General features: G+C 47.8%; 1 protein-coding gene across 2 annotated transcripts in view; it reads right to left on the bottom strand.

Moving 5' to 3' along the window:
* Positions 1 to 27,954, bottom strand: part of LOC144798280 (uncharacterized) — a 2,046,403-nt gene that overhangs the window by 678,893 nt on the left and 1,339,556 nt on the right. For both annotated transcript variants that reach the window (XM_078669053.1, XM_078669055.1), the window contains one exon: positions 19,984 to 20,025. In XM_078669053.1, the coding sequence (XP_078525179.1) occupies positions 19,984 to 20,025 (42 nt within the window). The remainder of the gene's footprint in view (positions 1 to 19,983; positions 20,026 to 27,954) is intronic.

The raw sequence follows: 27,954 nt of genomic DNA, 5'->3' as shown, positions 1-27,954 counted from the left end.
GATCCGAGGACAGAGAGCGATCACCGACCTTTGGTTGGATGTTTTCTTTCCCGCTTATACTGGTCCTAAGGAAATCGGTTCGCTAGAGGATGGCATCATCCTAAAGAACAACAATCTAGCTGTAAAATGGCCATATATACTTGGGAATGAAAAAGCTATTACTAGTATTTATTCTACTTTTGTAGATATTCTGGAACCCCTAGTAGAACAAGCTGCCAACCCTACTGGGATTATGGACATACATGGTAGGTTGGTAAACTCGCTGGGCCCAGTGCTAAGTAAAATCCTAAAATCAAGGAAAGCTGGAAAACTAGACGGGGCATACTAATAATAATTCCTGGTTTAATAAGAGCCGCAGAGATGCAAAAGCCAAATTAGTGCAGGCAATTAAAAGTGGAGATATCCCCAACCATAGGGTCAAAGAGGAAAAATTACAAGCAGTCCCAGACAGACACAAAGACTATGGGACTAAGAGCTGTGGTCGGGCTTAATTACCGCAGCCAAAGCTAAGGACCAGGCTGGGTTTTGGAAACTGATGGCCAAAGGGAATAGGTCGGAAAGAACACAAAGACCTATTCCTCGACGAGGATACTTGGGTTCAACACTTTTCTGACCTCAATGCTGAAACTGAGGGAGCCGCTTTTATGATATCAGAAGAGATGATGGATAGTGCAGGGCGGCCAAACTATGTTTCAGCATCAAGGAAACATTATTAGTTCTGGAGTCAATCAAATCTGGCAAGGCCCCGGGGCCGGATAAAATTCCGGGCGACCTATTAAAACAACGTGGATGTATGGGGACCGTATATCAACTGTCTCTGTAATGCGATAGTGGAATGTGAGCCAATACCCCACACATGGAAGGGTGCAGAAATAGTGGCAATTTTTAAAAACGCTGAATGGCACGATCCGGCAAATTACCGCCCCATCAGTTTAATCGACATACCACAGAAGATATTTGCAAGACACATTTTATTTAGCTTTACAGCATGGATCGAGGAGGTCGACTTATTGTCAAAGTATCAAGCAGGATTTAGGAGGAAGTGTAGCACTATAGACAAAGTTTTCAGGTTCATGTGTATTGCCTGGAAATACATAAACTTTAGGAAAGGGAGTCTATACATAGCTTTTGTAGATTTAAAAGCTGCGTTCGATTTGGTACCCAGGAATTTACTATGGGGATGTTTGGCCGAACAGGGGGTGCCAATCGAACTGCTCGTACAAATGATCAGGCTCCAGGAGGGAAATTACGCGAAGATTAGATGGGGACAGGGAGGCGAGCTCACCAAGGAAATACCTGTGAGGCGGGAGTACGCCAAGGTAGCGTACTAGCTCCCACCCTTTTTAGCCTTTACGTAAATGATATCCCTAAATATCTGGAAGCCTGTAAAAATGATTCCCCCAAGCTGTGTGGCGAAGTGATACCTGCATTACTTTTTTCAGTACACACCATCTTGATCTCACAAACCCCAAGCGGACTGCAAAATCTGATGAACTCCTTCCAGCTATACTGTAAAGGCAAAGACTCCAGATAAATTTGAGCAAGACAAACTATATGTCCATCAACCCACACAGGTCATTAAAAATTTTTTTTAGAGCTAAACCATCAAAAGCTAGAGTATGTAGATAATTGTAACTATTTGGGCATCACATTGGACACAACTGTCCTGGAAGCACCAACTTAAGAATAAAGTAATCCTGCTTCAAAATAATTCCCCTAATATTAAACAGCACAGGGGGAGCACCTCAAAGGCGGTCTCACCTGCTATTGAGGTTTTTAAATTTAAGGCACAGACGGCAGCTCTGTATGGAGCAGAGATATAGGGACCGAAATGCAAAAGAAACTTTGAAATGGGGGAGAACAATTTTGTCAGAAAATTACTATCCCTCCCAACTAAGACCCCGTTGACCCCAGTATTACTCGATCTAAATCTGAGGCGTACGGATAATTATGCTGCATTACGTCCCCTCTTGTTATGGGTAAGAATCTGGTCTATACCAGAGCTCTTACATTATAAAAGGGGCCTACAAGAGATAATGACTCGCCTGCTTTAAAACCATATCTTGGTTTCAACACTTGGCATCTTGGTTTGAGAGAATAGCGCTATTTCATTACTGGGAGGAGCCTATGGAATTAACTACGGCATGTAGCAAGACAGTCAAGACCGCTTTCTGGGCTTATGTAAATGATACATTTCTCCATGACCCTAACCAAGGCTAGCTAACAGCTTCCTTCCTCATGTTTAAGGATATTGCCTGCTTCAAACCACTGCTAGATGATGTGAGCCCACAAATAGTGAAATCTCTATACTTAAAGTACAGATATGGGGTATTGCAGACGAACTTAAATAAATCCAAATTGGCCAATAAGGCTGAAAAAGATGATAAGTGCACGTTCTGTATAGACGAGACTAAGGCTATAGAAGATGAGGCTCACATTTTATTCTTCTGTCCCCTGGAGGCCGTCCCAAGGCATAAATTGATCAAACCTCTGTATTATCAGGCATTACCGAGAGGCGGAACGTATGACGGACACAACATCACTTGTGGTTTTTTGTGTAGGCAAATTTCTGCTTAATAAGATTATAAGAGATAAATCAGGGTTGAAATTGTGAAAATGGTTTAAATAGTTCTTTACATTATGAACATATTTTGTACCTGCGTTATTAAACCAATAGTACTGTTAAATGAATTCTCTCCGATGCTGTACTCCATGATGGTCCTGCTAGTCTCCTGTTCTTTATATTTTTAATGTTTTTTAATTGTAAATGGGTAGAGGGCCGTTTTGACCCTTTCTTTTTATTAAACGGTATTAGTTCAATTCTGGCTTAGATGCTTTATATTTTAAAAACACTTATTTATTGTACAAAATCTTTCTAAAATTACTGTCGCCACGATTATGAACTGTCACTGGAATCACCCTTCCTATGTGTTAAAGTCAAGTGTCGATTATATGTAAATGGTATGTTTCTATCCTTGTGCTTTCTAGGTCTAAACGACCGAAATAAGTAATAAACGTCAGTAAGTAAAAACTCCATTTCGATTAATTATAATCATAAAAATACAGAATAAAAACACTACATTCAAGTTTAAAATCTTAAAATAGATATAAATATAAAAATTGTGACCAATATACAGTCTATTTACATTACCCAAGTTCATCAATATTTTGGTCAGGGTCAAATAAATTCATCAAGACAATGTACCCTAATATGAGACTGGCAAAATGTTTAGGCACAAACGGTCTTTTTGTTATTAATACGGCCGCAGCCACCAGGAAACTTGCAACGCTATAAATGAGTCGTGTACTACCAAGCATTTGCAAATAAAGTAGGGCGGGCCTTACTTGTACAAAACCAGCCTCTCGCAATGATGGGATTAAGAATGTTTTCCTAATCTCAGAATAAAAAAATCACAAAACATAACAAAATGCATAGTGTCTTGTATCTAGCAATTGTCATGTGCAAGGAGCAGAATTTTCTGGTTTTCCCCAGGTTGGAAAAGCGCATAGTGTTAGGTGAATTAAATTGAACCGAAATCTAACCAGCAAATAGCGATGAAAAGGCTTGGATACAATTTTTAGATAGGGTTCAATGGAAGGGGAAGTCGAAGAAAGATAGTTAGCTCGAACACATGGTTTCATTAACTCCCGCTCCATTTCTAGCATGTTTAGAAAGTTATGCCTGATCCAACCTATATCCTCCTTTTTGATAGATGCTGGTGTTGTGTACAGGTCAAGTCGCCCAAGCTTGATGAACGCCGCTCTAACGTACATCAGCCAAGGGACCTTCTGTGCATTGTCTAACGTTGCACACTCACTTAGGATCTAGTGATTCAGGGTAATTTCCTCGTTCAGCCATGTTTTCGCCCAACAGATCAACGTGCCATTTTTAATTGATCTAATATAAACCAAACCTAATTCTGAGAGTAATGAATAGGTTGATGTCGACAGGGGAACGGTCAGGAGTGATCTTAAAAACCTGTTTCTGCTACTTGTATCCTGCTCTGGGATGTGTAACCCCATAAAGATGCACCATAGGAGGCAATCGCCAAACACTTGTTTATAGATCTAAAGCATTGCCTCAATAGGCCTAGCTCCCAACCTCTTAGCGAAGCCCAGGAGGGCCATTGTTGATCTTGCTACCGCATTGCTCTTAAGTTTTTGTTGTTGGCCCCAGTTACCCCTTTCATCAAAAAGGACCCCGAGGTAGGAGAAAACCAGGACCTTTGATAGTGCCATGCCATTGCAAGAGAAAGATTTTACCTTGACCTTCCAACTTCTTATCCCAGCCACCATAACATGAGATTTTTTACTATTAACTTTTAGGTCCAGGGAATCCATTAACCTGCCACAGTGGTCTAGCAGCTTCTGCAGGTCTACTCCCGTGCGTGCCAATAGCACTGCGTCATCCGCGTATAGTAGAACCGGAGCAACCGATTCTCCTATACGCGGGACGTCCAGGGAGGCTGTTCCCAGGTTCTTCTCTAGGCCATTAATATAGATGGTAAAAAGGAGGGGTGCCAAAATGCACCCCTGCCTAACGCCCCTATTTGGACTAAAGTGGCTGGTGCACCGTCGTCCTGGGTAACCCTCACTACTGCGGATAGGTCCTGGAGCAAGTCACTCAAGAAATTAACCAATACTGGGTCGATGCCTATTTAGCGAAGAATTAGCCATAATTTGTAGCGATTGACTAAGTCGAAGGCTGAGGAGAGATCCATAAACCCCATATATAAATACCATTCCTTATCCACTGTGTATTGACTTATAAGGAGGTGAAGGTTTAAACACTGGTCAATGGTGCTTCTATGCTCTCTACATCCATATTGGAGGTTAGAGAGGACCCCCTGCCATCTAACCAATCCCTAAGTTTCTGTAAAATGACTGCCCAGAACTCTCACTTAAGAGTCTAACAGAGATTGGCCTATAGCAGGCGGGTTCCCCTTTAGATACCTTTTTAGGTCTCGGCCTCTCCATGCGCATTGAGCGGAGCGAGACTATAGGGGCTTAAACAGAAGTTTAACTAGCTGGCGATTTGGTGCTGTGCCCGTGCGCTTTTAGGTCAATGCGCAAGCGCATTGACCTAAAATGCGTGTGCACATCATCAAATCGCCATCTGTTCCCCAGCAGCTCTTCCCGCTCCGCCCCACAAGCTTCCCCCAGCATGCGCTCTGCCTGAGCCGCACTCCTCCCACACCTTTGAAGTGAAGCTTCACTTCAAAGGCCCCTGCTGCTTCACACTACCCCTGCTGCAGCCTTGTCTCATTTCTACTCCCCCCCCCCTCCCCACAGCAATGCCCTCCGTCTTGTTTCATCAGCCACACTGGATCACTCTGCCCCTCACCGCTGGTTCTCACCCCTCTTGCTCCTTAGCCCTCGCTACCGATCCCCCTCCCCGGACTCACTCTCCATTCACTGCCCACAACCAGCTGTAACGTTGAACCAGACTCCGCCGTCGATCTTGCTCCCGCCTATCTCTCACCCTCCCGGGACCGACTTCAATCTCCCTTTCCCCTTCACCACTGACCCCCTCCCCACCCCCCTTGAGCACGGGTTCAGACTGTAGCCTTTCCTTTCTCCGGTAATGGTATTTTCTCCTCTCAATTTTTTTGCACTTACTTTGATATTTTTTTCTCTCGCCCTGTTCTTCGATTACCCCCCCCCCATCCTCCAGCATCGCCCCCCCTCCCACGCCCGTCATCCAGGAGTAGCTTGCTGTTTTTTCTCTCTTCCACATCTCCAACACCTCTATTCCCCCTCCTGCCACTCTCTACAGCACTAGCTCGCGCTCCTTCACCCACCCTTTCCCCTCTGTCACAACATCTCCAGCCCCCCTCACCCCGACCAGCACCTTGAGCACTGAGTCTCTCTCCAGAACGTATACTCTGCGCACCCTGCACTGCTCTAGCTTACCCTTTCTTCTCTTTTGAACAAATTGGCCACATGCCGCCCCCGTCTCCCCTCAATCACTGTCAGTTGTTTTTGTCCAGATCCCGGTACTGAACGATGTCCTTGATGACCCGCAGGGTGGGGAGGAGACTGACAAAATGCTGCAACTCCGGGCCGAATTATCCGACAGCGCTATTATGTGGCTTTGAAAATCAAATTATATGGTACATTGTGAATGAAACAAATTATGCGCCACCTTTTCACATTATTGTGTAGTTATTTAGAAACTTTTATACATCGATGCAAAATAGACCTCAATGATCCATCACCACCACCACATCCACCGCCGCATCCACCATCACCGCCGCATCCACCATCACCGCCGCATCCACCATCACCGCCGCATCCACCATCACCGCCGCATCCACCTCCACATCCACCATCACCACCACCACATCCACCATCCGCCGCCACATCCACCATCCGCCGCCACATCCGCCGCCACATCCACCGCCACCACATCCACCGCCACCACATCCACCGCCGCCGCATCCACCGCCACCACATCCACCGCCACCACCGCCACCGCATCCACCATCCGCCGCCACATCCGCCGCCACATCCACCGCCACCACATCCACCGCCACCACATCCACCACCGCCACATCCACCGCCACATCCACCGCCACATCCACCGCCACATCCACCGCCACATCCACCGCCACATCCACCGCCACATCCACCGCCACATCCACCGCCACATCCACCGCCACATCCACCACCCACATCCGCCACCACCACCCCATCCACCACCCACATCCGCCACCACCACCCCATCATCCACCACCCCATCCACCACCCCATCATCCACCACCCCATCATCCACCACCCCATCATCCACCACCCCATCATCCACCACCCCATCATCCACCACCCCATCCTCCACCACCCCATCCTCCACCACCCCATCCTCCACCACCCCATCCACCACCCCATCCACCACCCCACCATCACTCCACCATCACTCCACCATCACTCCACCATCACTCCACCATCACTCCACCATCACTCCACCATCACTCCACCATCACTCCACCATCACTCCACCATCACTCCACCATCACTCCACCATCACTCCACCATCACTCCACCATCACTCCACCATCACTCCACCATCACTCCACCATCACCACCACCACATCCACCATCACCACCGCCACACCCACCACCACCACATCCACCACACCCACCACCACTACATCCACCACCCCATCCACCACCATCACCACCACCCCATCCACCACCACACCCACTACCACCACACCCACCACCACACCCACTACCACCACACCCACCACCACCGCATCCACCGCCACATCCACCACACCCATTACCACCCCATCCATTACCACCACATCCACCGCCACATCCAACACCTCCACCACCACATGCACTGCCACATCCACCGCCCCATCCACCGCCACATCCACCGCCACCACCACCACCACCGCATCCACCGCCACCTTCACCACCACCACCACCGCATCCACCACCACCACCACCACCACCGCATCCACCACCACCACCACCACCACCGCATCCACCACCACCACCACCACCACCACCACCACCACCGCATCCACCACCACCACCACCACCACCGCATCCACCACCACCACCACCACCACCGCATCCACCACCACCACCACCACCGCATCCACCACCACCACATCCACCATACCCATTACCACCACATCCACCACCACATCCACCATACCCATTACCACCACATCCACCACCACATCCACCATACCCATTACCACCACATCCACCACCACATCCACCATACCCATTACCACCACATCCACCACCACATCCACCATACCCATTACCACCACATCCACCACACCCATTACCGCCACATCCAACACTTCCACCGCCACATCCACCACCGCCACATCCACCACCGCCACATCCACCACCACCACATCCACCACCACCACACCCACCACCACCACACCCACCACCACCACACCCACCACCACCACACCCACCACCACACCCACCACCACATCCACCATACCCATTACCACCACATCCACCATACCCATTACCACCACATCCACCACACCCATTACCACCACATCCAACACTTCCACCACCACATCCACCACCACCACATCCACCACCACCACATCCACCACCACCACCACCACATCCACCACCACCACATCCACCACCACCACATCCACCACCACCACATCCACCACCACCACCACATCCACCACCACCACCACATCCACCACCACCACCACCACATCCACCACCACCACCACCACATCCACCACCACCACCACATCCACCACCACCACCACATCCACCACATCCACCACCACCACCACCACCACCACATCCACCACCACCACCACATCCACCACCACCACCACATCCACCACCACCACCACATCCACCACCACCACCACCACATCCACCACCACCACCACATCCACCACCACCACCACCACCACCACCACCACCACACCCACCACCACACCCACCACCACACCCACCACCACACCCACCACCACACCCACCACCACACCCACCACCACACCCACCACCACACCCACCACCACACCCACCACCACATCCACCACCACCACCACATCCACCACCACCACCACCACATCCACCACCACCACCACCACATCCACCACCACCACCACATCCACCACCACCACCACATCCACCACATCCACCACCACCACCACCACCACCACATCCACCACCACCACCACATCCACCACCACCACCACATCCACCACCACCACCACATCCACCACCACCACCACCACATCCACCACCACCACCACATCCACCACCACCACCACCACCACCACCACCACCACACCCACCACCACACCCACCACCACACCCACCACCACACCCACCACCACACCCACCACCACACCCACCACCACACCCACCACCACACCCACCACCACACCCACCACCACATCCACCACCACATCCACCACCACATCCACCACCACCACCACCACATCCACCACCATCACCACCACCACCATATCCCCCAGATCCACCACCACCACATCTATATGTGTGTGTGTGTGGCTCTGTGTGTGTGTGTAGGTGCAAATGCAATGTTCTTGGATTTTCGTCACAATAAAATACACTGAACAATCTTCACAAAATGTATTTACAAACGTTTAAGATATTGCCATTATAAATTACAATAAATTTTATTTAAGTATTAATTATTTACAAAATTAAAAGCCATTGTTATTTGTAATATCAATACATGTAAGTCACGTAAATACAATACACATTGCATTACAAATGCTATAGGTGTCACATTTGCGAAAGTTAAAACTATTGACATTGTAACTGACAGCTATTATATTTGCTATTTTCAAAACCAACACAAATAAAAAAAAAAGTGTCATTTACAATACCAATCGCTCAAACTTTCCTAATGCGAGACCTATTGCATTTCCAATGCTTGTTAAATATCGGAACTATGATCGATTTTGCCGATGATGAGAAGTCCACTAAGGACGAAGCGTTAAAGACATTAGTCAAGATCTTGGCCCAAAAATTTGGGTAAAGACTATATAGATCCTCAGGGACCCCATCGGGGCCTAGGGATTTGTTTTTTGATGTTTCCCTTATCGCTTTTTCCACCTCGCCCACCTCAAAATGTACCGAGACTTCCCCTTGGAAGGCAGTATTGGAACCACCCTGCTGCTCTGGGCAACCATAGATTTCCTTAAAATGTCGGAGCCAACATTCATCCGGGATGACAATCCATCTAGATTCTCCTGTTCAGAGAAAAACGGATGATTTATGGTAGACCAGAACTTCCTGCTAGCCCTCAAAACTTCGATAGAGAGAAGATTCTCCCACGCATCCTCTTTAATTTGCCGTTTACGTTTTGTGATAGCTGTTTTATAATTCTTCCGAAGGTTAGCCACCACAGCTCTATGCCAAGGTCTAGTTTTCAGCACCTGAAGAAGGGCTCCATGCGCCATCTTTGTACCTTGCTAGGTTTATTTAAATTCGGTACCTTTAGATTCTTTGCGATCTGATCGCATACTGCCTCGTAGGCGCCTAAGATCTGTCCACTTGGGGCCGAGCTATTAAAGCAGACGGCAAAGTTTGCCTCCGCCTTAACTGCAAGGTCCTCGAAAAAGGATTCCGGCACCACCCTGTCCCATTTAATCCTTCTCCCTTGATCTTTTGTTGTCAAGCTTCTTAGAGCCCCCTGTCCATTACTCTTGGGCCCACTCAACTCCTCTAGGTCAACCTCTAGGAGAACCGGGTTATGATCACTAAATGTGAGGTCACCACTCTGTAACCTATGGTCTTAACTAAACGCCGCGGATAAAAAAATATAATCAATAACTTTGTTGGTCCCTCATCCAAAAAAAGTAGGTTCCCTCTCACCCCTTCGTCACGACCTGACTCAAACAGGTTCGTAATGGCCAGGAATTCTTCTAGCGCCTCTCCCTGACTACTATGCTCAAAATGAGGCACCTTTGCGGTATGCGCCCACACGGGTCCCCTGCGTAACAGTCCCATTTACATGGGTGAATATTAAAATCTCCCAGGAGGATCACCTCAAAGACAGAGTTCTGGTTAAGTTTGTAGACTGACAAAAATTGGTCCAGAGCACATAAGTGCTCATTATACGGTGTGCCCTCTTTAGAACTATAAAAAGTAATTAAAAGAAGCTTCTGTGAAGAGATCCCACACCACTCTAGCATCAGAATATTTGAAAGTAATTAAAAGAAGCTTCTGTGAAGAGATCCCACACCACTCTAGCATCAGAATATTTGAAAGTAATTAAAAGAAGCTTCTGTGAAGAGATCCCACACCACTCTATCATAATATTTGAAAGTAATTAAAAGAAGCTTCTGTGAAGAGATCCCACACCACTCTAGCATCAGAATATTTGAAAGTAATTAAAAGAAGCTTCTGTGAAGAGATCCCACACCACTCTAGCATCAGAATATTTGAAAGTAATTAAAAGAAGCTTCTGTGAAGAGATCCCACACCACTCTAGTATCAGAATATTTGAAAGTAATTAAAAGAAGCTTCTGTGAAGAGATCCCACACCACTATCAGAATATTTGAAAGTAATTAAAAGAAGCTTCTGTGAAGAGATCCCACACCACTCTAGCATCAGAATATTTGAAAGTAATTAAAAGAAGCTTCTGTGAAGAGATCCCACACCACTAGTATCAGAATATTTGAAAGTAATTAAAAGAAGCTTCTGTGAAGAGATCCCACACCACTCTAGCATCAGAATATTTGAATCCAGGTCAAGTTTAACAGCACCTACCAAATTCAGGGGAAAAAAGGAAAATTAGACCACCCTTAGGCCTCCCACCAGTACCTCGAACTGCTGGGATAACATAGCTTAAGTAACCAGCCATACTAAAACTACTAGCAGCAACCCACGTTACCTGTAAAGCAATGATGTCATACTGTTTCACAAAATCCAGCCATAGGTCATCCGACCTCTCGGACCCAATACCCGCCACATTCCAGCTCAGAATCCTACATGGTGTTATCTGCTTAGCCCCCCATCTGGGTCACTTGGACTTGAGTATTAGCGGGTTGCCAATCGTTTGAATCCATGAGACAATGGAGAAAAAAGATTTGAGAGACCTATCTCCATGTTTGCTTGGTGCAGGGGTGAGTTAGTTGGTAGGATAGCCTTTCGGTTCTGTGTGCTTGTCCCACCTGTAGCCTATTCTGGTCGTTCTCCTCAGTTGTGTGTGGAGACCTCAGCAGACTACCCCGGGTAGACAGTGGCCCGTATTCAATCAGATTCTTTGTGTATGGCCTAGCTGGTGAGTAAAAATAGCCCAGAGGAACCGGTCTAAAGCCTGTGCTATCCAGCTCCGAGGTGTCCCAAAATAATCTCTCGGCACTGAACCGGGTATTAAAGTTCACAACCACGCAATCACCAAGGATATTTTTGGGACGACGCCCAACCCAATCAACTCGCCTTGCCATTATAATAGATCTTGTAATGTCAGAGCCTCCTGTGCTGTGATGTGCACACCAGTGACTAGCTAACTTCAGAAGATCCTGAGTTGATTCCTTCTTGCCCTTTCTTAGGGGAAACCCCTATAAAAACCGCTACTAATGGGGCTGCTTCAGGCAGTAGCTCCAGAGCAAAGCACTGCCGACAATCATGAATAGCTGTATGTAAAGATGATACCCTGATGTCGCCAGCTCCGTGATTAGTATACCCTACCCCATCTATATTAGTGGTAGGAGCTCTGCGGATGTTTGAGGGCTTATCCCTAGTGGGCATATTCTCTTTAAAAGAAGTCTCGGCTCTAGGTTTCTCGGTATGGATTACTTGGACCTGGTTTAGGCTTCCTTGTTGGCCTATACACTGTTTCAAAAACACATCCGTTTTATCACATTTCTTTTCCAGCCCTGCTACACATGTATTGAGTCCACAATGTCTTTTGCAATGGCCACTAATGCAGGTTCCAGATGTGCTCTGAACAGTTCCTCAACCATTTCCCCAACATATTTTCTAATATTAGGGTCCAAACAATGGGCAGCAACAGCAGGTTTTTGTCTCTTAGTAGATTTTTTAGCCTGCCTGCGCTTGCGTGATGGCTATTGTAGGGTCGTCTCCAGGCTTTTAACCCCATGTCCATCTACCACCACTAATGGGCCAGTTTCTTCAACAATGGGCATGATTGGTGTGAGTGGTTTAATAATCACAATATTCAGCTCTAGCGGTATGCTCCGAGTCCGGTCCAACACTGGGGCAACTGTATCGGGACTACTGCAGCGCTGCCCACGCCCAACTCCCTTCCAGCATTTGCAATTTCCTTTAATAACCCCACAGCAGATGTTAAATAAGATAATTCATTCGGATTTCCTTGGGACCTCGGCTTTTTTCCCTTCCTGCTCCCCGTTACACTGCTGTTTACGCTAACCCATTCTAGATGTCAGGGGGGTAGCCCGGCCCCAGATGGCCCGCCCTTTGCCCGAGCTTAGCCCGGCGCCGCGCGCGCGTCCCGCGGGGCGCCAGGGAATGCAGGTGATATGCGGGGGGCGGGGCTGGCTGGTGGTTCTCGGGACAGCGAGTCCCTCGCGCGGCTCCCACCGCCCGGCCTTGCTGTACTGGTGTCCTGGTGCGACTTGTGTGCTGGCCGGTGTACGCTGCGTGAACAACCACATGGGTGTGAGTGTGCACCCACAGGCACGGAAAGGCAGACCTGACACATTTAACAACCACATGGGTGTGCGTGTGCACCCACAGGCACGCAAAGGCAGACCTGACACATTTAACAACCACATGGGTGTGCGTGTGCACCCACAGGCACGGAAAGGCAGACCTGACACATTTAACAACCACATGGGTGTGCGTGTGCACCCACAGGCACGCAAAGGCAGACCTGACACATTTAACAACCACATGGGTGTGCGTGTGCACCCACAGGCACGCAAAGGCAGACCTGACACATTTAACAACCACATGGGTGTGCGTGTGCACCCATAGGTACGCAAAGGCAGACCTGACACATTTAACAACCACATGGGTGTGCGTGTGCACCCACAGGCACGGAAAGGCAGACCTGACACATTTAACAACCACATGGGTGTGCGTGTGCACCCACAGGCACGGAAAGGCAGACCTGACACATTTAACAACCACATGGGTGTGCGTGTGCACCCATAGGCACGCAAAGGCAGACCTGACACATTTAACAACCACATGGGTGTGCGTGTGCACCCACAGGCACGGAAAGGCAGACCTGACACATTTAACAACCACATGGGTGTGCGTGTGCACCCACAGGCACGCAAAGGCAGACCTGACACATTTAACAACCACATGGGTGTGCTCGTGCACCCACAGGCACGCAAAGGCAGACCTGACACATTTAACAACCACATGGGTGTGCTCGTGCACCCACAGGCACGCAAAGGCAGACCTGACACATTTAACAACCACATGGGTGTGAGTGTGCACCCACAGGCACGGAAAGGCAGACCTGACACATTTAACAACCAAATGGTGTGCGTGTGCACCCACAGGCACGCAAAGGCAGACCTGACACATTTAACAACCACATGGGTGTGCGTGTGCACCCACAGGCACGCAAAGGCAGACCTGACACATTTAACAACCACATGGGTGTGCTCGTGCACCCACAGGCACGCAAAGGCAGACCTGACACATTTAACAACCACATGGGTGTGCGTGTGCACCCACAGGCACGCAAAGGCAGACCTGACACATTTAACAACCACATGGGTGTGCGTGTGCACCCACAGGCACGCAAAGGCAGACCTGACACATTTAACAACCACATGGGTGTGCGTGTGCACCCACAGGCACGCAAAGGCAGACCTGACACATTTAACAACCACATGGGTGTGCGTGTGCACCCACAGGCACGCAAAGGCAGACCTGACACATTTAACAACCACATGGGTGTTAGTGTGCACCCACAGGCACGGAAAGGCAGGCTTGACATGATGAAAAACATCAGGTAAGCACCAACTCCTGACATGTGTACGAAGGGCGCGCACACTTTCACACTGCATGGACAGAAGGAAAGTGTCCAGAGCCCTGAGGCTACAAACATAGAATCAGCAAAACCCAGGAGGAAAAAGCAAAAAGTTCAGAAGAGTACATGAAGAGTATCAGGTCTAACAGTTCGATGTTTTACTCTCTGCCGAACGGAGCGTGAGGGCAGGACAGGGCCAGTGCGTCATTGCTGCTGATTGGCCACAACGAGGAGTGGCCACTTTATTTTGAAGTGCGCATGTCGGTTTGGCTGACTATCTGGTTGCGGCCAGACCGCCATGTGCAATTCCAACCTCTGACAATACATGATCAAAGTAATTCCTAAAAAGCATTGATGGAGCCATTTGAAGCTTCATGGTGGCAAACAATCATTCATTCATAATGAGAGGTAGCGGGAGGGTGTGATGCATCTTTTAATGGACATTTCTAAAATGGACTGGTGCACTGCGTACAGACTCTACAGGGCCCAGGCTGCGTCCACCCCACACGGAGCAGCCTCCATCTTACACGTCGCACCGCAGGGACTCTTCAAGGGCCCATCCATGGTCATCTCCAGGGTCAAAGACCAGGAACGGGAGAGCGCACATGCTTTCTTCAAGTAGTATGTGATCAGTGCCTTGCACGGCTGGTTTGGGCCTCACGCCAGGGCTTTTTTCCTGTCTGGTCAAGAGCCGGCTTTAGCGCTGGTGTCCAGTGCAGAAAGGATTTTGGCAAAAGGACCACCTTGGATTCCTTCAGTACCATCCAGCAAAAGTGTCCGTCATCTCTCCATAGCTCCTCTCGCATACATTTCTTTGTTTTAAAGCACTGGTTACGGCTGATTTTACAAATCCACTCAGCTATCCGCAAATGCAGATATTATCCCACTGCTACTTTATGGCGAGTCAAAACTGCTACTCGACAAAACTCCATTTCTCTCTAGCAGGAACATTAACAACAAGAGTTATCTTGACATTACTGCCTGAAAGCTGGAAGCACAAGGAACTCTGCAGCAGTTGCTTCCCATGGTAAGTTATTGTTCAACACAGCCGCCCCCTCCCCGTGGGGTCAGTGCGTCCCTCCAGATCAGCACCCGGTGCGGCCGCACCAGTCGCACTGCCCTAAAGCCAGCCCTGGTCCGATCTCAGTGGCTTCCTCTGGCCATAGACAGTCCACCTCGCTGTGACACTTCATGCTCCAGCACTAGGGTGGTGAACCTTGAGCAAACTCCTTCAAGGCGCTATGATTACTAAGCACATCTTCAAGGTGCTTACCCCTCACAGGACCCAAGGGGTCAACGTGCAAAACACTCCAGTTTAGCCAGGGGTGAACCCAAACTTGTAACCAACCCAGAACCAGTGCTTTAAATGGGCCGGTACTGTCCAGTACTGAGAACCGGCACTTATTTTGAGAGCGAGAGCACCTGCACTTCTCAAGAGAGATGTACTAGTTGGAATTGGAGAGCACCAGCACTTCAAAAGAGATATACTAGTTGGAATTGGAGAGCATGACACTTCTCAAGAGAGATGTACTAGTTTGAATTGGAGAGCACGGCACTTCTCAAGAGAGATGTACTAGTTTTAATTGGAGAACACCTGCACTTCTCAAGAGAGATGTACTAGTTTGAATTGGAGAGCGCCGGCACTTCGAGAGATGTACTAGTTTGAATTGGAGAACACCTGCTCTTCTCAAGAGAGATGTACTAGTTTGAATTGGAGAGCACCGGCACTTCACAAGAGATGTACTAGTTTGAATTAGAGAGCACGGCACTTCTCAAGAGAGATGTACGAGTTTGAATTGGAGAACACCTGCACTTCTCAAGAGAGATGTACTAGTTTGAACTGGAGAGCGCCGGCACTTCGAGAGATGTACTAGTTTGAATTGAAGAGCACCTGCTCTTCTCAAGAGAGATGTACTAGTTTGAAATGGAAAGCACCTGCTCTTCTCAAGAGAGATGTACTAGTTTGAATTGGAAAGCACGGCACTTCTCAAGAGAGATGTACTAGTTTGAATTGGAGAGCACCGGCACTTCGAAAGATGTACTAGTTTGAAATGGAAAGCACCTGCACTTCTCAAGAGAGATGTACTAGGTTGAATTGGAGAGCACGGCACTTCTCAAGAGATGTACTAGTTTGAATTGGAAAGCACGGCACTTCTCAAGAGAGATGTACTAGTTTGAATTGGAGAGCACCTGCACTTCTCAAGAGAGATGTACTAGTTTGAATTGGAGAGCACCGGCACTTCACAAGAGATGTACTAGTTTGAATTGGAGAGCACGGCACTTCTCAAGAGAGATGTACTAGTTTGAATTGGAGAACACCGGCACTTCTCAAGAGAGATGTACTAGTTTGAATTGGAGAGCACCGGCACTTCGAAAGATGTACTAGTTTGACATGGAGAGCACCGGCACTTCTCAAGAGAGATGTACTAGTTTGAATTGGAGAGCACCGGCACTTCACAAGAGATGTACTAGTTTGAATTGGAGAGCACGGCACTTCTCAAGAGAGATGTACTAGTTTGAATTGGAAAGCACGGCACTTCTCAAGAGAGATGTACTAGTTTGAATTGGAGAGCACCGGCACTTCGAAAGATGTACTAGTTTGACTTGGAGAGCACCGGCACTTCTCAAGAGAGATGTACTAGTTTGAATTGGAGAGCACCGGCACTTCACAAGAGAGATGTACTAGTCTGAATTGGAGAGCACCGGCACTTCGAAAGATGTACTAGTTTGAATTGGAGAGCACGGCACTTCTCAAGAGAGATGTAATAGTTTGAAATGGAAAGCACCGGCACTTCGAGAGAGATGTACTAGTTTGAACTGGAGAGCACCGGCACTTCGAGAGAGATGTACTAGCTTGAACTGGAGAGTGCCAGCACTTCGAGAGAGATGTACTAGTTTGAACTGGAGAGTGCCAGCACTTCGAGAGAGATGTACTAGTTTGAATTGGAGGACACCTGCTCTTCTAAAGAGATGTACTAGTTTGAATTGGAGAGCACCGGCTCTTCTCAAGAGAGATGTACTAGTTTGAATTGGAGAGCACCGGCACTTCTCAAACAAGCAGATACTCTGGTACAAGGTGCCTGCACTTCTATTTTCCCATTTCAAGCACTGCCCAGTACTGCAGGCAGCAGGGTTCCCTGGCAACACTGCACACTAACAACCTTGTGCAAAGGCCGCCATATTGCTAGAAGAGATTTACTGTCTGAGCCAGGACAGCTCCTGTGCATGTGAACAGTCCTGCAGGGTGCCGTGCACACTCATTCTTGCACACTCGCAATCCCATGCACGGCTGCTGTTGTGTGCTTTTGTGAGTTTGTGCATTCAGTGTTCGCTCTGTGCACGGTAGCCCAGGAAGCAGGTGTGCCCTCAAGCATGGTTACAGAGGCAGATCCATGCACAGCAGGTGTCATGGACCGCTAGTTCTGTGCACCGAGCCTTACAGGCAGCTTTGCACTATGCTAGCTATGTGTACAGGTAGCGCTGCACTGAAGTCTCCCTGTGCAAGAGCACTGTGCAGCCAGCCCTGAGCATTAGCTGCACTGTAGTCCTCCAGACTGTTCCACTTGTGCACTAATCTGTCTGTGCACCGGAAGCTCGAATTATTTGGAGGGTGCAGGGGACCCTGTGCTGACAGGTAGCCTTCAACAGAAACGGCCATAGAGACGCAAGCCCAGCCTGCTGAGAGCACATGCAGTCATGCACACTGCCAGCCCTGGGCATTTCCACCTGTGTGCACTGCCACCCATGTGCACTATCAGCCCATAACAGTGCCAGCCCTGCTCATTTACCTTGTGCACCGCCAGCCCTAAACGCTGCCACCCATGTGCACTCTCAGCCCATTACAGTGCCAGCCCTGTGCATTTACCCTGTGCACGCTGCCAGCCCTGCACGCTGCCAGCCTTCTACACCGTCAGCTCTGGGCATTGTCAGCCCTGTGCACCTGCACGAATTTCCAACCGTGTACTCTGCCAACTCTGCACACTGCCAACTCTGGACACCGCCAGCCATGGACACCGCCAGCCATGGACACCGCCAGCCATGGACACTGCGACCCCTGCACATTTACAGCCCCATCAACGCCGCCAGCCCCGGACACCGCCAGCCATGGACACCGCCAGCCATGGACACCGCCAGCCATGGACACCGCCAGCCATGGACACCGCGACCCCTGCACATTTACAGTTCCGGACGCGGCCAATGCCCCGGACGCCGCCAGCCCTGTGCACTGCGACCCCTGCACATTTACAGCCCCATCAACGCCGCCAGCCCCGGACGCCGCCAGCCCCGGACGTCGCCAGCCCCACCCCGGACGCAGCCAGCCCTATGCACTGCGACCCCTGCACATTTACAGCCCCAACACCACCAGCCCAGCAAGCCACCAGCCCCGGGCACAGTCCGCTCCGCCCAGACGCTGCCCTGCACGCCGCCCAGACACCGCCAGCCCAGCCCCGGACGCAGCCAGCCCTATGCACTGCGACCCCTGCACATTTACAGCCCCATCAACGCCGCCAGCCCCGTGCACTGCGACCCCTGCATATGTGCAGCCCCAACACCACCAGCCCCGCACGCCACCCAGCCCCAGACAGCTCCGCCCACGCGCCTCCCCAGACACAGTCAGACACAGTCAGACCCAGACACAGTCAGACCCAGACACAGTCAGACCCAGACACAGTCAGACCCAGACACAGTCAGACCCAGACACAGTCAGACCCAGACACAGTCAGACCCAGACACAGTCAGACCCAGACACAGCCAGACCCAGACACAGCCAGACCCAGACACAGCCAGACCCAGACACAGCCAGACCCAGACACAGCCAGACCCAGACACAGCCAGACCCAGACACAGCCAGACCCAGACACAGCCAGACCCAGACACAGCCAGACCCAGACACAGCCAGACCCAGACACAGCCAGACCCAGACACAGCCAGACCCAGACACAGCCAGACCCAGACACAGCCAGACCCAGACCCAGCCAGATCCAGCGAGACCCAGACCCAGCCAGACCCAGACACAGCCAGACCCAGACACAGCCAGACCCAGACACAGCCAGACCCAGGCACAGCCAGACCCAGGCACAGCCAGACCCAGGCACAGCCAGACCCAGGCACAGTCAGACCCAGGCACAGTCGGACCGTTACTGTTGTAGCAGTGCTTGCTGCTCAGTCCGCGTTTCGTCCAGAGAAAGTGTAGTTTAGTGAATTTGTTTTGTTAAACCGTCTGTAGTCCTCTATCAGCTCCTTTCAAAGGAGTTCTGAGGCAGAAGATTCACGAGCTGTCCTTGCACCAGCAGCTTCTTTCCAGAGTTGAAAGATTAGTCAAGACAGTTCCAGTCATGCAAGTACAGCCCTGGGAGCAAACTTCAAAATATGTAAAGACACTACGTAGTAGTTCAAAACGTTGCTTCCGTTGCTCAGACCCCAAATAGCACTCATGTTTCGTATTGAGGATTCTTTTAGAGAATGACATTTTTGAAAGAGTCTTAGGTTTAAATAATTAGAATAATAAGTGGAAACTTACCTGTGTTGCTCCAGTTGAGTGTAAAGGCTTCGTTGATTCCACCTGCATTAAAAAGAAGAGAAAGGTTAATAGTTCTACCAACAGTATCCAATACTGATTAGTTCTTAGACTGCACATTAGTTACTTTGAATTGTAATTGCATTCCTACAGGATAATAAGAGACCCTGTGGCTTGTTATTACTAAATAAGGTCAGAAATACTGACTAAAGCAAGACGTATGGGGGCGAGTGGGTCTGGGAGAAGTCCTAATTTGTCAATTAAATTGTAGTGGCAAATGAATATATAGAACACTTTTCTTACTGTCTACCTAAAATTCATAAAATTAAAAAATTCACCAAACATAAGAAATGTATGTAAAAAACACAGTTTATTATGATACCTCCCTTAGGGGTTACAATCTAAATTATTAAAATGCATTAAAATGAATCTTCCACATAGTGAAAAATCTGTGATAAAAAAGTCAAAACAAAGTCGACACGGCGTTTCAGTGTACGTTTACAATAGTCACACCTTCCCAGGACATTTTGACATTTGATTTGTAATCTGAATTTTTGAAGCTTTTATTTAAATTTAAAAAAATTCTATAACGACTGGAAACTTGTAAACATCTGTTTCTTATGATCATGTGGTGCCTGTGATGAGGCAACTACGTAAAGTAGTTAGACACGGAGGAGCCACCGTAATTTGCTCTCGGGTCAGTTTCAAAAGGGCTCAGGATCCCTTCGTCAATTCGGAATCGCGAGTTTATGTATTCATTTTTATGTGGCCGATGTGAATAATTGGATCACTTGTCTGGTGCCTTGGAATTTAAAATTGCTTCTTGTTTTTCTTAAGCCTTTGTGGATTAATTCGGCCTCCCTGCTCCTCCGTGTTAGAGTACTCCGCATTTTAATAATTTAGATTGTAACCCCTAAGGGAGGTATCAAACTGTTTTTTACATAAATTTCTTATATCTTTGGTGAATTTGTTAATTTTATAAATTTTGGGTAGACAGTAAGAAAAGTGTTCTATATATTCATTTGCCACTACAATTTAATTGACAAATTAGGACTTCTCCCAGACCCACTCGCCCCCATACGTCTTGCTTTAGTCAGTATTTCTGACCTTATTTAGTAATAACAAGCCACAGGGTCTCTTATTTTGCACTGTTCTCCCCCTCCCTGTGAAAACAACCAGGGGAACCTTCCCAAAAATTTGTAGTTGTATTCCTAAAGGATAGTTACATTTTGCAGTTGTGAAATCACTACAAGTGAAGGACGCGGTTTCTACATCTCAACCCCTCTTTTTGTAAATCTTTGGGTATCTTGTGTAGTCTACTTGGAAGATTTCATGTAGGTTCAATCTCTACATACGCTCACACGGGGGACCCTTTTAAGCAGACCCTGGTGGGCTCCCTCATGGAAACTGAGCACATAATGCCTCTTCTCTGGAAGACTGGCTTTTACCCTCGGTGAACACCGCAACACACTTTCACTCCATATTTCAATCTATGAAATAGTTTCTGAATGATCGCAGCTATGGTCGAGACGCTAATCTTGGAAGGGGTAAAGTTCCATCTGCTTAATTTCTTCGGTCTGCAAACTCAGGTATAACCCTACCCCGTCTTTGGAAGCAGCCAGGAAGTAACATCGGCACATCTTACCTTAGACAGAGCAACATCTCATCCTCACAGTTTTCATTCAGCACCAAACTCACATAAATCCCCATGCAATGAAGCACTTTCACTCTGCACTCAGACACTTATCAACCTTCATTCTTGCACAGAGGACTCACACCATGCTCTCCGCACTCATTACTCTGCTCCACCACCTCTGTACTTAATTCCCCCCCCTGAGGAAAATTGAATTTTGCCTTGTTATATGTGCCTACGTGTTCCCCATCCTATGTTATATGTGCATGATCGATATGCATGTATCCCCCTATGATCGATTAAAAGACGCAATTATAGTTGTGTCCAACTCTAGTATGCCAGTTTCCAGTTCTCGTGAAAGCAACGAGTATTAGGCCTATGTTGCCACGTTTTACAGTGTGCACGTTAATTCACCGCATTGTCCCTGTTTCTAGGCCTCAAAGGGCCCGGACACCAGATTCAAGCTCCAGTCTCCTGAACCCACTCCGAGGAGCAATGCAGCCCCCACCTGCATCCCTGACCCTTCACTTACTTCCTGCCAAGCAGCGCGGTGCCCGGCCTGGCTCTGCCTGCCTGTCAAGAATATGTTATGCCTCTAGTTATCAGTTCAGCTCTCAGTCTTCGCATTCCTAAGCTACTGAACCGCATAAACAGTTTCAGCTATAGTCTAGTCTTTCTGTCTCCATGCAAGAGCATTACTGTATTAATATTCATAGAAGATTCATAGCACACGCAATACATGTAGAATATATGCATGCACCAGCCTTAGTGTCAAGTAGCCTTTGCCCTGATAACTTTTAGATTCTATCAACATGTACTCCAAACACCAGATACCAGATATGCTATAGGTACATGTCGTCCTGACACCGCAGACTTTAGTCTCCTCTTCTAGTGCAGAAGTCATAGCCCCCAGCTCTCCCCGGTAACACGTCATTGCCCGTTTGCGCGCACCACTAGGTTAAAGGTCCCAGCTGCTCAGGTAGTCCCCTCCATGTTTCCGCCCATTCATGACATTTCTGTGACGTTCTCATCACATGTCTACGTGCACGCCCTGTGCACGCCTTCTTTTCACGCCCATGTCTTCTTATCTTACGCTTGTCACTAGTTACGCCTACTGTATGCAATGTAAATGTGATGTTTTACTATATATACCTTGTACTGTTGATGAAACGTTGCAGCTGCCTCTCTATTTTATTTCAGGCTGTCCCGATTCTGTCCCTTCCCTTTTGCCTGAATAAAGCCCGTTCGACTCAGATTCCTCGGATCCTGCCTCCTATTTATTGAGCTATCTGTTATTATTAATGTATTCAAAAATAGTACCGGTATTTAATTATTTATTTACCACATAAATGGCGCCCGAATAGGGACGAGCCCCTTCCCCACGCGCTGGCGATGTAACGCAGGCCCCCTGACCCTCTGCAGCCGTGACGGAACTCTACCGTGCACGTGCAGATATTTCTGCTTCAAGTCTCCCTCAGGCCCACGGAGGAGACGGAAACTGCGGTCCGGCATCCAGACGAGGCGGTGTGGAATGCGGTTCGTCCCGACCAGAGCCCAAGCCGAGAGTGCAAGGTCCGAGGTATCCGGAGGCCCACCTGTTTCTGAAGTCCGAAGTTCGTAGTCCGACGTCGTAGCAGTCCAGTCCAGTCCGAGGCCTTCAGTTTCTGCTTCCCGGTGAGTACCGTTGCGGGGGAAGTATCTAGACAGGATCATTAGTTTGTTCCTGGTCCGATGGGTTTGGGTACACAGATCCAGTCCGAAGTATTCACCTAGGTGGATACGGTATGACGTGTCTCTTTATGAGACCGGTATGTTCTGCACTGTTTTAGCAGTGCATCCAGTAATTCTAGTAAGTCCGTTCTCGAGAAATTCATGTGTTATGTTTTCAGTGTATCAGGTAGTATTCTGTTCGAACTGTTATTACTGTATTTCTGTGTCGTGGTATGAGTGATTTGTTTGCCATTTCATTACTGTGATTATTGTGTATTGTGTTCGCAAATAAAATTCCGAAATGCCTCTGTTCTCGAAATTTTGTCAGATAAAGACCAGAAAAGGGTTACTCGAAGAAGCAGTTCCTGTCCCCCCTAGGGACAGTCCTGGACATTTTTATGTATCACAAGCATGGCTTAGATGCCATATTATATCTAGACTTATGGGCGGATTATACTAAAGATCTTGAAGAGAAATATAGATGGCCTGTATCAGGTACATGGGATGCCGAGTGCATCATGCGAGTAGAAGAAGCGTTATGGAAAAAGAAAGCCAGACAGTCCCAGAAAGATGCCATCGAGTTATGGCGCAAAGAATCTCATAAAAGAACCGAAAAAGAATTCAGAAAAACAGAACTAAGTAGGGAAGCCTCAGAGAAAGCCCAAGAAAGGGAATTAATAGAAGAAGGTGAACGAGTTAGAGCAGAACAGTCAGACAGACAGAGAAATGCCCTCATTAAATGTATGTATCCTCTTCTTGCCGAGGGCTTGCCGAAAGCAACCCCGGAAGCACCCTGTAATTTACCGCCACCATTGGTCCCGATTAAGCTACGTCATAAACCGACCGCAGCTGAAATTTTTCTCTCGTCCTACTTGGACGACACAGTCCCAGAATATGCAAACCCTATTCCGCCTGCTCACCCACAGCCTCCTGTTAATAATGTAATTCCTGTTCCTCCAGCCACTGGTCCCGGGGGCCAAGTTAATGTGACAGTACCCCCATACCAGCCCACAGTAAATGTACCCGCTTTTCCAGTCACTTTACCAGCACGTCCAGTATTAACCGACGATTCTGGTTCTTGAGCAGTGTGGGGAAGTGCTCCTATCACCCCGCCTCAAGTAAGACGACTGACGCCGCATGACGCAGCGTTACAGCGTACGCCAAAACTGGCTACACACGCAGACCTCAAGCGACTTCTTACTGACTGTATATATGATCCAGTCCCAGGCGAAGATCACATGGTAATATATTCATTACGTTTAAGACGGGTTGCCACCTTTCTGGCCACCCTGCCCGATATGAGGGAACATCTAGACAGAATATATCGTTTTATCCGTACAGGAGAGAATCCAGGAAGTATTCACGAAGCTATGGCATACAGAAAAACCGAGACTCAACATATGATTTTACAGTTCTTGATTAACTGTTTAATAAGAGAACAAGATTATCCTGATAAAGATAAAGAAGAGATGAAAGGTCTGACTAAGTGGAGTGACAATATAGCCGAGGGAAAACACAAGACACAAGGTAGTGTAGACAGTATGTACAAGAAAATTCGTAAGGAAATTATAAGTATACACCAGAAAGAGAAAGCAAAAAGAGAAACCGAGAAAGAGTATGACTCTTCTAATGAAGAGGTAGACAGCGAGAATCCCTCCAGAATAGCGTATGTAGGTAGAACTAGACTTTCCGACCGACATTCACGCCTAGATTACAAGAAAGTTTTTCCTCCTCCAGTACCAGAACAGTGTTCTCTTGAACAAGTATTCCAGGCCACCGATCAAATTCTGAAATCACGAATAGGTTATAGCGAGCTTAGTACCATGCATTAACAAGAACTAGCCCGATCAGCAGTCCGATGGACTAGTGATTCTACCACGTTTCCAGATGAAATAGTGGCCCAAATGTTTCTGAAACTGCCCCCAGCCGAGCAGCGTCTGGTGGGTACGTATATGATCCAGCACCTCATTACACTGTATGAGGATCAGCATTCTGATCCAGGTCATCTACATGATGTATTAAACTAGTTACTCCTAAATAGATGGAAAGGTCTAGGTACCGATTTAATTAGTGTCATATTAGAACAGCGCCACAAATACCGAACGTTTCTGAATCCACATTTTGTTCCCGTTCCACCCCCAGAAAGAAAATCATTCTACATAGACAGACAGAATCCGTTACGAGAAGTACATCCAGTTAAGGTAGAGGGGGGTGGCCTAGAACGAGTATTTATCTACACCCCAATCACGAAAATAGAACTCTTGGAAATGAAGAAGTTAATTCCCTGTCACGATAAAGATCCAGCAGGGTTCCACCGTGAATTAAAGGACATGCTCCGTATGGGAGAATACACGTATCCTGATATCATTAAAATGTTAAAGGTCCTGTTGCCTGCGGGCACTTATGAAAAACTCAAAGAAAAAGAATGGGAGGTGGGAGAGAAAAAGATAGATTGGACCGCATTAGAAACTGAAGATAATACACGAGTACCAGGTACCGGTCTTGGGGATAAAGCTAAAGCATTGCCCGAGTTATTGATACAAGTTTTGCCAAGATTATTAGCCACGAAAAAGGAAGATTGGGATGCCATCTCAGCCTGTAAACAGAAACAAGACGAAGATACTAGTGATTTTTATTCTAGATTCGAGAAATGTTTCATTATTAATAGTGGTCTGAAAACAAGTAGTGAATCGTATCCCCATCTTTTTGTTACCAAACTAGTCGAGAATTCAAGTCCACAAGTTAAAAATCAAGTACTGAAAGTCGAAAGTACCTGGCAAGCTAATACTCCGTCACAGATGCTCCAGATGCTACAGTACCACCAGAACAGAATTAGGGAAGAGCAGGAACACGAAAGGAGACGTATGAAAGACACGAAAATGAAAGTACTAGTTGCACAATCTGTTCCGCAAGACAGTCAGAAGAGGGGTACGAATCAAGCCAGTCATCCTACAGCTCCCGTTAAAGGGACATGCAATTACTGTAAACAGCCAGGTCATTATATAAACGAATGTGCAGTTCTGAAACACAACATAGCTACTGGTAAAACGAAAGAGAGACCACGTCCGCCTAGACAAGAACAAGTTTCACAGAATTCCCAGCCACCGCAGAATGCACCACAGACAGTTACAGTACCGCAGCCTATAGCTGCAACACAACACGTTACTCAGCAGATGTACCAGTACGCACAGTCAGAGTATCCAGATTATCAGCCATATTCATGAAACAGCCTAGAGAGGGAGGTAGGCTTGCCTCATCGAGATTCCTGTAGATCAAGAGGGTCCCTATGTACATAGTCAAGTATTAGGGAAAGACAGAAAGTTTCTGATTGATACAGGGGCAAGTAGGACTACCATCAGTCATGACGAGGTTCCAGGGGCTCCACTCTCAGGCTCTAGAAATGTTTCCCTTGGATTTTCAGGAAAGCCTATTGTTAATGAAATATCGAAACCAGTTACTCTAGAAGTTGGTCCATTGTCCCGAACTACAGACTTGTTACTCACGAAATCTTGTCCAGAAAATTTATTAGGTATTAAAACCCTGAAAGAATTAGGAGCCGTCATATGTTGTTCCCCAGAAGGGGTACGACTTTCTGAGAGACTTTAAAGGTCATTATGTGTTACGTGATTTTGATCCAAGATTATTGAATGTACCACAGCATTTATGGGCGCAAGGTCCAACTGATGTAGGTTGTATGCACATCACACCCCATCGTGTCACTCTGAAGAAAGGTGTTGTATTACCACGAATCAGACAGTACAAATTGCCACCTGAGGCTGTAGCAGCCTTATCCAAAATTATTGACGAGCTGATTGTTCAAGGAGTAGTTGTAGAAACTGACTCCAATGTATGTAATTCTCCTATCATTCCGATTCTGAAACGTACTGATCCAAATGCACCTCCAGTTTATCGATTAGTGATTGACCTTCGAGAACTTAATAAATGCATCATACCCCAGTACCCAGTGGTTCCAGATATTTCTTCCCTATTGACAGCCATTGATTCCGAAGCTACGTTCTTCACTGTTATCGATCTCAAGAACGCATTCTTTAGTGTCCCCATTCATCCAGACAGCCAGTTCCTTTTCAGATTCTGTTTAAATGGAAGAAGCTATAAATTCACACGAGCACCTCAAGGTTTCACAGAAAGTCCTAGCATTTACAGTCAAGCACTTAAAAGACAACTAGACAATATTCACATGCCAACTGACACTGCTCTGCTCCAGTATGTCGATGATCTATTGATCACAGCCCGTTCTGAACGTGACTGCGAACGTGCGTCACTTACAGTCTTGTATTTTCTGGCCGAGATGGGGCACAAGGTGTCCCCTTCCAAATTGCAATTCTGTGTCCAGCAAGTGGTCTACCTTGGACACTTACTGTCCAAGAGGGGTAGGCTTTTGACACCTGACCGTATCCAGTTAATAGCACATCTTCCACAGCCCAAGACTCAGAAGGAGGTACGAGCTTTTATCGGCCTCACTTCTTACTGCAGACAATGGATTCCTCAGTACGCATTTCTAGCCAAGCCACTGATACAGTTAACGACAGGAGGCAGCCGTATCGACTGTCCTCCCTTGGACCCAGGAACATACACTTGTTTTCAATGAGTTAAAGAAAGCTTTATGCCAA

The sequence above is a fragment of the Lissotriton helveticus genome, chromosome 12, assembly GCF_964261635.1.
Source record: "Lissotriton helveticus chromosome 12, aLisHel1.1, whole genome shotgun sequence".
Taxonomy (NCBI): domain Eukaryota; kingdom Metazoa; phylum Chordata; class Amphibia; order Caudata; family Salamandridae; genus Lissotriton; species Lissotriton helveticus.
The sequence above is the reverse complement of the archived record's forward strand: the minus strand, read 5'-3'. Positions and strand labels throughout refer to the sequence as shown.